This window comes from Pistacia vera, unplaced genomic scaffold, assembly GCF_008641045.1.
Source record: "Pistacia vera cultivar Batoury unplaced genomic scaffold, PisVer_v2 Contig33, whole genome shotgun sequence".
NCBI classification, from domain to species: Eukaryota; Viridiplantae; Streptophyta; class Magnoliopsida; order Sapindales; family Anacardiaceae; genus Pistacia; species Pistacia vera.
In genome coordinates this window covers 94,681-105,696 of record NW_022196146.1, presented here as the reverse complement: position 1 = coordinate 105,696, position 11,016 = coordinate 94,681, and the positions used below count along the sequence as shown (strand labels likewise).

At 35.3% G+C, this 11,016-nt stretch overlaps 1 protein-coding gene across 2 annotated transcripts; it reads left to right on the top strand.

Annotated features, from left to right (window-relative positions):
* Positions 1 to 1,101: 1,101 nt before the first annotated feature.
* Positions 1,102 to 10,825, top strand: LOC116137549 (DExH-box ATP-dependent RNA helicase DExH1). Of its 2 annotated transcripts, XM_031423245.1 has the most exons (16): positions 1,102 to 1,489; positions 2,526 to 2,671; positions 3,091 to 3,190; positions 3,279 to 3,494; positions 3,627 to 3,722; positions 4,492 to 4,767; positions 4,979 to 5,182; positions 5,337 to 5,492; positions 6,367 to 6,459; positions 6,825 to 7,039; positions 8,289 to 8,448; positions 8,571 to 8,844; positions 8,928 to 9,120; positions 9,249 to 9,435; positions 9,694 to 10,062; positions 10,405 to 10,825. In XM_031423245.1, the coding sequence occupies exons 1-16, from the start codon at positions 1,175 to 1,177 to the stop codon at positions 10,534 to 10,536; spliced, it is 3,132 nt and encodes a 1,043-aa protein (XP_031279105.1). In that variant the 5' UTR covers positions 1,102 to 1,174; the 3' UTR covers positions 10,537 to 10,825. The 2 variants fall into 2 exon arrangements, with proteins under 2 accessions (XP_031279105.1, XP_031279106.1); XM_031423246.1 differs by lacking the exon at positions 1,102 to 1,489 and having other exon boundaries at positions 2,533 to 2,671; positions 3,087 to 3,190.
* The last annotated feature ends 191 nt before the right edge of the window (positions 10,826 to 11,016 follow it).

Sequence of the window (11,016 nt, the reverse complement as noted above, 5' to 3'; positions counted from 1 at the left end):
ATATATATATTGTAATTTTGTACCTAGATCTTGGTTCTATGTAACGATCCATGTCGTAAATATTTTTGTTTTTCGCTACGTAACTGGATCGTTTACTAACAGAAGCATCGAACACTAGGGGGCAAATGTTGTCTGTTGTTTTTTCGCCAAGCTCAGGCCAATGTGAGGATATAGTCGGCCCAAAATGATCTCGGCAACTATGATTGATCGACCCAACATAAGCTCGTCGAGCCATAGCTCGACCCAACACAAGCTAGTCGCAGACAATCCTAGGAATTAATCAATCAATCCCTAGATTACTTCAGATCCCGGATATCGCGAGAATGACTAGATCAACAGTTATCGTTACGCGATCATAGCGTTCAATCGCAAGGATATCAGAATTGTGACTCAAATCATTTGTAATCCCCTTAATTTCGCTCTTTTCTTTATGTAAATCTTGTATATAAACCCCTTAAAACGATGAGGAGGGGGATACAAATTCTGGATTAAAACTACATTGTAAACTCTCACAACATATACACAAAACATAGTGGACGTAGGAAGTTAACTTTGCCGAACCACTTTAAAAGTTCACTTTGTCATTTACTTTCTAGCATTATCATCAACTCATCGCTGATTACTCGTAATCATGCACACATCAGTTCCGATCCTGACAAGGTCTTTCGGATCTTACTGGTTAGTGCAGATTTCTGTATCAACTATATATATATATATATATTAGCAAATTACATTAAATAATAAGTATATATCAATGTGTAATAATGAAAAAAATTATTATTATTAATTCTATTATCCAATATATCATAAAATAAATACAATATAATATTGTTTTTTCACATAAAATTAATATGTAATTAAAATAAAATATTATTCATTAATACAATATGAAAAACTTTTATTCAGTGTATCAAACAATGCCTTCAATAAAATTTGCTTTTTAACATAAAATTGAGAGGGAAATAAACAATTCAAAAGATAAACAATATATCAAAAAAAAAAAAAATTCAAAAGCAATCCGCGCAACGCGCGTGGCCTTAAACTAGTAATATTATAACAACAGAAACCCCACTCGCGCTCCTCCATTTCGACTCAGTGCACAGTGCGGTCCAGTTATGTCAACACAGCGCTATGACAAATATATAAATAGAATAAAATAAAAATTAATAAATAAATGTCTCAGCGGTTTCTCGGAGCGAACTTCACTTTCTTTTCTTCCAAACATTTCTTCTCGTTTTTAGCCGCGCCAACAACAGTACAAAGACTTTCGATCCCAACCTCAATAACCTTTGCCATGTCGTACCGCCCTAACAACCAAGGCGGTCGCCGCGGCGCGTCCTCATCGTCCTCCGGTCGCCGCGGAGGCGGCGGCGGAGGCAGACGTGGAGGCGGCGGACGCGGTGGAGGTCGTGGTGGAGGTCGCGGCGGCGAGCAGCGATGGTGGGACCCGGTATGGCGTGCCGAGCGCTTGCGCCAGCAAGCAGCCGAGGTATTTGGATACAGTGCTCATGTAGTGTTGTTTAGCATGAAAATTTCTTTGGATGGGCGAGTGGGGACCACGCGCTGACGTGTTCTGTACTCTATGTGCTCGCATTGTAGTATTATTGAGGGTTTATGAGTATAAACTTTTGAGTTATTGATTAAATCGATACATTTTTTACTTGATGCGGATGTGAAAATGAGTTGGAAGGAAATCGAAACCTAGAATTTGAGGCCTAATTTAGACATTTTTTGGTTCGGACGTTTATTTGCTTATTTTTGAACCTTTTGGTGCGTACAAAGTGGTATTTTATGCTCTGGTATAAATTGTTTTTGATAGTTATTGTATGGGGAATGTGTTGTTTGTAACTAGAGCATGATGTGGTAAGGCGTAAATTTTTAATTTTGTACCATTTAGCTTGCATTTTGTTGTAAAATTAACAATGGAATATGATTATATCACATGGTAGTTTTAGCAAGTCACCACTCCACTTCGGATTAGTAAATATCGCTATCTTTTGCATTTTCATTGCCCACTTGTCTTCTCCTGCTTTAGCTTTTGTTTGCTGCTTCTGAAACAATCATATTGTTTTCAATATGGCTTTTGTTTACTGCTTCTGAAATATTATGTTGCGTTGATATACTGAAAGCACTCCAGAGTAGCTTGTAAAAGAGGGTGAGGTTTGAAACTTTTGAAAGCAATAAGATTTGGCTTTGAGCAAGCAGAGAAAGTTTCTTCTTTTTCCCTAAAAATGTCCCTTTGTTTTTTTTTTTTTTTTTTTTTTTTTTTTTTTTTTTTTTTCTGGGAAACGTTTTTTTTGCTCATCAAAGCAAAAAAAAACAAAAAAAAGAAGAAGTGCTTTTAGGTGCAAACCAAGTGGTAACTTATCTTTAATTTGTTTGCGATAAAATTCATAATCAGTTGCTTGTGTTTGCTTTGTTTCTGTTAAATATATTAGTTATGCCTCTCCTCCTTGATGAGGTTTTGCATAAATGGTCTAATCATTTTATTGTAGTTCTTATAAACACATCTGTATTTTTTTCAGATGGAAACTCTTGATGAGAATGAATGGTGGGGTAAGATGGAGCAAATGAAAAGTGCAGAAGAGCAAGAGATGATAATAAAGCATAACTTCAGTCGTGCAGACCAGCAAACCTTGTCTATTATGGCTTATCAATTAGGTCTTTACTTGTAAGTAGTATAACTTGGCATCATACTGTAGTTAATGGAATTGGCAAACTGTTATAAAGCTGTATTTTACTAATAGTCTTTCAAGGAATAGTGCATAAGGTATTAAGGAATAATTTGATTTATATTGGTCAAGATAGAACTAGAGATTGAAAATGCTTTTGCAAGTTTGTTGAGAATTTTGACTCATAAACTCCTCATATTTGGAAGGTCCACGTCTATGATGTTATTGCCACATAAATATATATATTTTTTATTTTTAATCTTTATACAAGCCTGTATCTTTATGGTTTAATTAGGGGTTCTTGTAAATGTAAAGGAGTTGATCTGCACAAAATTTTTTAACGCTACATGCTTATTTTAGCATCATGAAGCTTCATCTCACAATTGCTTTTCATGATTTTGTGCTTGTGGAAAGAAAGTCATGCATATAATAAAGGGAAGGCACTTGTGGTTAGCAAAGTTCCTTTACCAATGTATCGGGCAGATCTTGATGAACGTCATGGATCCACACAGAAAGAGGTAAAAACAAATGCAAGTTATGTAAGTTTAATATCATCATTGGCTGTTGAGTGTATCTGAATTTATATATTTTTTGACCTTTTTGCAGATTAAGATGTCTACAGAAATTGAAAGGAGAGTTGGAAACCTTTTGAATAGCTCACAGGGGACAGTAACTGTTAATAATTCTGGTGTGGCATCTGACCAGGGAGGCAAACAAGTGTCACTCAATGTAAAAATAGCTAATCCTGTCTCTGTGGCAGATACTGATGCTAACAAGGAGAAACTTAATTTTGAACTTAAGGAGAGGCAGGAGAAACTGATGGTACATGTGCTATTCTGGTGTTCTCTTCAGATGATTTTTTCTTACCATCTTCATGCCATATAAGGCTGAATCTATGAATGTGGAAAGGTAGAATGTTGGAAATTTCCCATGCTGTTTGTTCTTTACTTGCAGGCTAGTAACAGTGTGAAGGCCATGCAATCTCTCCGAGAAAATCTTCCTGCATTCAAAATGAAAGCTGAGTTTCTGAAGGCTGTTGCAGAAAATCAGGTTCTATGATATTGTACTGGAAGCTCTTGTCTACTAATTGTTTTAAATTACACTAAAGAAACTTTAATGACCATTAATGCTCACAGAATTATTCCAGTGGCTTTGTAAACTGTAAATCTCTTTCAATAAATAGAAAATTTTCTATATTCTTTGGCTAGGGAATTCAATACCTAAATGTTCACCATTTAGCATGATAAATCAAATGTGTTTACATCCCTAGGTAATCACAGATATTGCAATGTGCTGTGCAGTATGTTTTAGCATGGTGAGTGGCAAATTCCTATCTGTATGGTAAAGTCACGTGCTTTTTGCTTTCTGTAGTTTGTGTCTAGAGGTTGGTCTATGATTGATGCCCTTTGAATTATGAAAATTTCATTTAAGCTTTTAAATTTAGCTGCATTTATCTCTGGATGAATGAAAAAATTAGGATAAGGTGAGAGGAAGGGACTATTATTATATGATTGATGGATAACTATTCTAATTAAATATTTCAACAACATTTCAGCTTCTAGGCAGTATCATCTCCACACGTTAATACCTGTTGCCAGATTATCTATATGGGGTTTTAATACGTTTTCCTTGTATTGTGTCTGCCATTTTTCCCTCTTAATTTCTTATTTCTAATGAATCATTTGGTAAAATGTTTCTTTTTTCCCCCTCAAATGCTCGGCTAATGATCAATCTAATTATTTTCCTTCTAAATTAATTTGTTTATTGTAGTGCTTAACCAGTTTTCCTGAATTCCAGTATTTTTTATTTGGTGATACAGGTATTAGTAGTTTCAGGAGAGACAGGTTGCGGTAAAACAACGCAGCTTCCTCAGTTTATTTTGGAAGAGGAGATATCAGGTCTGCGTGGTGCTAATTGCAACATAATTTGCACTCAACCTCGTCGTATATCTGCCATATCTGTTGCAGCTCGAATATCCTCAGAAAGAGGAGAGAATCTTGGTGACACTGTTGGTTATCAGATTCGCCTGGAGTCGAAGCGTTCTGCTCAAACAAGGCTACTCTTTTGCACCACTGGAGTATTACTTCGGCAATTGGTAACATGTTTTTCTTACTTTATGTCCTTTGTAAAGATTGTCTTTTTTTTTTTTTTTTTTTTTTTTAATAGGAAACAAAATTGTCTATTGTAAATTACCTCCCAGGTTCCCCTCCCCCCAAATTTCTGTTATTGTATTTGTGGAAATCCTTGCAGAACCTTTAACTTTTTGACATTTTGTATTCTTTCTATCCCAAATTTGATGTGAACAGGTTGAGGACCCAGATTTAAACCATGTGAGCCATTTGCTAGTTGATGAAATTCATGAAAGAGGAATGAATGAAGACTTTTTGTTAATAATTTTGTGTGACCTTCTTCCCCGGCGTCCAGATCTCCGTCTCATCCTGATGAGTGCTACCATTAATGCTGACTTGTTCTCCAAATATTTTGGAAATGCCCCAATTATACACATTCCGGTATAATAATCATTTCAATTTTATTGAAGCGGAACTTGTATTTATGAACTTTTTGAATGCATGTACCTTACTTGCATATCAAACTCATTATTATTGTCATTATAGTTATTGCTATATTTACTTTTTATTCATTTATATTTAAATGTATTGGCAGGGATTGACTTTTCCTGTGGCAGATTTATTTCTAGAAGATGTTTTGCAGAAAACCCATTACAACATAAAGTCAGAGTTTGACAGCTTCCAGGGAAACTCAAGAAGAAAAAGGAGAGAGCAAGATTCAAAGAAAGATCATTTAACTGCTTTATTTGAGGCATGTTTAGAACTATGAATCTAACCAACCTAATTTACATTTGCTTGAGTAAATTCTGAAAAGGTTTTATGATGATCGCCAGTTATCGAATTTTACTTCATGTCATTTTTTGTTGATATACTTTTCTGAACTAATCCTTACTAAATATAGCATATGCATATAGGGACAATTTTGAAGAAAACAGGGGTCCCTGATTCCTTCATCTGGATTGATCTTTAATTTAATTATTTTCAGCCAATAGGAGAGACAAAATGATCTCACTCTGCAGGAAATATTGAAACATATTATGTGCCTGCTAACCAATGGCTATTATTGAAAATGATGGTTAGTATTTTGTTGGGTTTCCTGCAGCTTCATGCTTAGCTGCTTGGTAGTTAGAAATGCAGATGTTTGCATGAATCTGGGTTTGACACATCTATATTTCTTCAGGAGTATAGGTTCAAATATCCATACACTTTCTCATGTAGCTGCGCTTATTGTAGGTCAACTTTGATGTAAATAGAGTTTTGCTTATTTTAATTCACTGACTTAGGTCTGGAAACATGCAGAATTTTTTACAGAATTCATAATCTAAAATACTTTTGTACTTGTTTGGACCTTTCTTGTAAATGACATTCTGTAGTTTATGGCTTTTTGCTAATTTTAATTGTTGATACTGTGTAAGGATGGTTTCAAAGATCATGTGGCTTCCCTCTCAAATTTGTTGCTGAATCTTTATATTGATGCCTAGGTTTTTATCTTGTAGGTGCAGATGTAATGCTTTCTTAGTGAACAGACAAAATATGCATTTTTCCTCAACATTCGCTTTGCAGCTAAGAAGTCGTTCTCTGATTACATTAAATACTTATTTCAAACAACTGCTTTGTTTATGTAGGATGTTGATATTGATTCTACCTATAAAAATTACAGTGCATCTACTCGAGCATCTCTTGAAGCTTGGTCAGGTTCACAGCTTGATTTGGGTTTGGTATGTACTTTGATCTGAGAAATGTCTACTGTGGTAATTGACTTGCTTAATTGCCATTATGAAACTTTATGGTGTTGAGGAAATGTGTGTAGAATATGCAACTCTCTGATGATGTTTTAGTGGTTGCTTGCTTACTAAAGTATTTTGCTCCTTTTGATGGTTAATGTTGCAAGGCAGCATCTTATTCTGAAATATTGCAATTTATTTCCACTACTTTTTTTTTTTCACTGTGTCTTGTATTTATAAGAACAGGAATTCACTTCTTACTTCCTGTATTGTTGATTACTATTGACTATTGTTTCCTGCACCTCCACTCAACTGAGAGTCTGTATAACCATATACCTTTTGTTGAACATTATTTTTAGGTGGAGTCAACAGTTGAATATATCTGTCGCCATGAAGGTGATGGAGCAATTCTTGTATTCCTCTCGGGTTGGGATGAGATTTGTAAGCTACTTGACAAGATTAAAGTAAACAGATTTCTTGGAGATCCGAGCAAGTTTCTAGTCCTTCCTGTACATGGTTCAATGCCAACCATCAATCAACGTGAAATATTTGACCTTCCGCCCCCTAACAAGAGGTTAATACCTTGATGTTAATTCTGTTACTCTAGTGGCATTTAATATATGTATATAGTCCTCTCCTCAACTCATGTATGCAGGAGTTAATTATCATATGTAAAGAGTTTATTTTTGTGTATGAGAGTTGATGGAAGTTCTAATAATTTTGACTTTTAGTGAGCTCAGTTGGCAGAACATGACAGTTACCTGAAACTCTGATCACTTCTTCCATAGAGTTAACTCATGCATGCATAAGTTTAAGTCCAGATTTCTAGTTTACATTTTTTATTTGCACTTTGAGAATATGATTCTGCTGATAATCATATCCTGTTTTCAAAATTTTGAATGATTTCTTCTGCCCTGTGTGATATTTTGTTAGTACAGGACCGGGGTTGTTAATTTCTTAGTTATTAATGGTGTGCCAGTGAGAATATTCATATGTGGACTTTACAGACATATGATTGTGCCACTCACTGTTTGGAATTACTCACTTTAATAAATACCTGACTAACTTTGCTATCATAATTTAGATTTCATTGCACTTCCATATTGGTCAGTATAAATTCATACGAATTCCTTATTTTCTGCAACCCGACTTTGTGAAGAATGGGGTTTGTGATTTTTGAAAACTATTGGAATGGAAAATTCACATCGAGATAACCTTGTTCCCCATGCCAATATGGCCTTTGTGCTTACAATATTTTGCTATGCTATGATGTTGCCATTCTTTTTTTAATTAATGTGTACGAAACTGAGAAGATATATTAAAAAACCTATAAGAAGAATTTTATATAGAATTCCTTGAAGATTTAGGTCCATTCTTTTTGGTTCTTTAATATAATGTGTCATTGATCATCATGAACTTGCTGGAGAACACAAGCTTGTAGATGGGTTACCGCATTTACTTGTCAGTTGTTAACTCTTATTGGTTAAATAGGTTTCCTAGGGTGAGATCAGATTCTATTATCATGTTTGTTTTGCACTTTCTGTGCAATGAATATCATTAAATTGGAAAAGATTGTTTGTCTGTTACTTTGGCATAGCAGTCCAGCTGGATTTTACTAATCTATTGGCTATCAGCTTGTCACTTTTTGTGTTATTTGTTTGTTGAAAACATTTCTCTTTTTGTGCTCCTTTATCGTGAAATGTCAGTCAGATGTTGTAGGCCTCTCATAGTTATAATCATTTAAAGCACCTTTAATCTCGTCACCTTAATTTTTTGGTACTTTTTTGTTTTTTCTAATTTTTATTTTCTCTGTGTCTTTGTAGAAAAATTGTTCTGGCGACAAATATTGCAGAGAGTAGTATCACCATAGATGATGTTGTGTATGTTGTAGACTGTGGAAAGGCAAAGGAAACCAGCTATGATGCTCTAAACAAGTTGGCTTGCCTGTTGCCATCATGGATTTCAAAGGCTTCAGCACGTCAGGTATTTACTTGGTACCATGGCAGTGACATGGGAATTTAAGGTTCTCTCTTCATTTTAGCTGTTGTTGCTAAGTCTATCTCTTACTGAAAAGCTCTGTGTGTTTTTATGGTGAGAAATTTCAGAGAAGAGGTCGTGCTGGCCGTGTTCAACCTGGGGTTTGTTATAAATTGTATCCAAGAATAATCCACGATTCAATGCTTGAATATCAGCTGCCTGAAATTCTTCGTACACCTTTGCAAGAGCTGTGCCTCCATATCAAAAGCTTGCAGCTTGGAACTGTTGGGTCTTTTTTGGCAAAGGCACTTCAGCCTCCAGATGCCCTGTCTGTTCAAAATGCAATTGAACTTCTTAAAACAATTGGAGCTTTAGATGATATGGAAGACCTTACTCCACTTGGTATGTAGCATGATATTTGTCTTCTTTCTCTATTGTTAATTTGCCATAGTTGATTTACTGTAATCCTAATTAATGCCTTGTAGGACGCCATCTCTGCACACTGCCTGTGGATCCAAATATCGGAAAGATGCTTCTAATGGGAGCCATCTTTCAATGCCTCAATCCCGCTTTAACAATTGCGGCTGCCCTTGCACACCGTGATCCATTTGTCCTTCCAATAAATAGGAAAGAGGAAGCTGATGCAGCAAAAAGATCATTTGCCGGTGATTCTTGCAGGTGAGCTGTTGAGCTCAGCCATCCTACTCTTAGGCTTTTGCAGATTTTTCCCCCAAAATGGTTCATTTTGTTGGTGTATGGAAAATCTAAATATCTTTTTTTTCTTTTTTCTTTTTTTAATAATTCAGTGACCACATAGCACTTCTCAAAGCATTTGAAGGTTATAAGGATGCAAAATGCAATAGAAGGGAAAGAGATTTCTGTTGGGAAAATTATCTATCTCCAGTAACCTTGCAGATGATGGAGGATATGAGAAACCAGTTTCTGGATCTACTATCAGATATAGGCTTTGTGAACAAATCCAAGGGTGCTAATGTGAGCTCTCATTTTTTCAAGTTCAATAGCAAGCTTTCTTTTCTCTCTCCCTCTCATCTTTCCTTTTAGGAGGTGGTTAATTGACTGTTGTTTTATTAATATGCATGATTAATCTTTAGATTTTTGCTATTACATAGTGGTTGTATTTTTACCATGGTCTTCTATTCCCATCTTCTGAGGTTGTGTTACATGATTCATATGCATCTGAAGTTGATGTTGGAGGAGTACTAGACTCATATATGTGCATGTGTCATGTAGGCTTACAACCAGTATAGCCATGATTTGGAGATGGTATGTGCAATCTTGTGTGCTGGGCTCTACCCAAATGTTGTACAATGCAAAAGAAGAGGAAAGCGTACGGCATTCTACACAAAAGAAGTTGGGAAAGTGGACATCCATCCCGCTTCCGTTAATGCTGGGATTCATACTTTCCCTCTGCCTTACATGGTTTACAGTGAAAAGGTGAAGACAACTAGTATCTTTATCCGAGATTCGACAAACATATCAGAATATGCTTTGTTACTATTTGGTGGCAATCTCATTCCAAGCAAAACTGGGGAGGGTATTGAAATGCTTGGTGGTTACCTTCATTTCTCTGCATCAAAGAGTGTGTTAGAGTTGATACGGGTAATTGCTTCTTTAGTCTTTTTAATATGTATGTTCTTTTAGGAAATTGTGTATAGAAGTGTGTTTTTTTAATTAAAAAAAAACACCCTCATCTAAAGAATGCATGTATAATTTGGTCATCTTTTAATTGGTCGGACAAAAATACTCTTTTTTGTTAATAACACACTTTATCTCATGTTATTATGATGCTTAACAGCTGCATGATGAACTTCAAACTAATTTCTACTTATATTGGATTTTTCTTGACATGCTAAGATTTTAATGCAATGGGTTTTTAGTAAATCTTAGTTAAAACAACATTACAAAGAATTTTGCGGTTGATCATGTTAATGAATTTTGCAGAAATTGCGAGGGGAGCTTGACAAGCTTTTGAATAGGAAGATTGAGGAACCAGGGTTCGACCTTTCTGTGGAGGGAAAGGGAGTGGTTTCTGCTGTGGTTGAGTTACTGCATAGTCAAAATGTACACTACTAATCTTCTATGTTTTTTCGGGACCAACAACCAACAACCATAAGATAATAGGAATCTTGCTATTCTTTTTCCCCCAAATATAGTAATCTAAATTTTGAAGATTTGCTTATTATTTTTTCCCCTCTTTTGGTAGAAATCAATTTATAAGTTGGGTGAATGTATTATTAAATGACACTTCTAGATATCTCAGGGTTAGCAATGATATGGAAGAACTCGTTAGATTTTGCAACCTGTGAAGATTTTGTTTAGACAGTAAAGTAAAATTCTCGCCATCTTCTCTTTTTTGATAACATTGCTGTCTCTTTTTGTGCCATTTTCTTTATCTCATCTCATCTCTCTTCCGCATACATGCACTGCTTTGCTGGTGAAATAGATTTTTCTTGTGCTTAGATAATTTGTGCTTGTAATTATCATCTTATCCCCAGGGCGATGTTACTATACATGGTCTATTGTATTACGAATAATTTTTCTGTAATATAAATG

Bases quoted from the DNA above. Each gene is read 5' to 3' on its own strand.
- LOC116137549 (XM_031423245.1), top strand. From the start codon at position 1,175: ATGTCTCAGCGGTTTCTCGGAGCGAACTTCACTTTCTTTTCTTCCAAA. The intron at 2,672-3,090 runs GTAAGTAGTATA...GTGGAAAGAAAG, and splicing joins TATCAATTAGGTCTTTACTT to TCATGCATATAATAAAGGGA. The intron at 4,768-4,978 runs GTAACATGTTTT...TGATGTGAACAG, and splicing joins GAGTATTACTTCGGCAATTG to GTTGAGGACCCAGATTTAAA.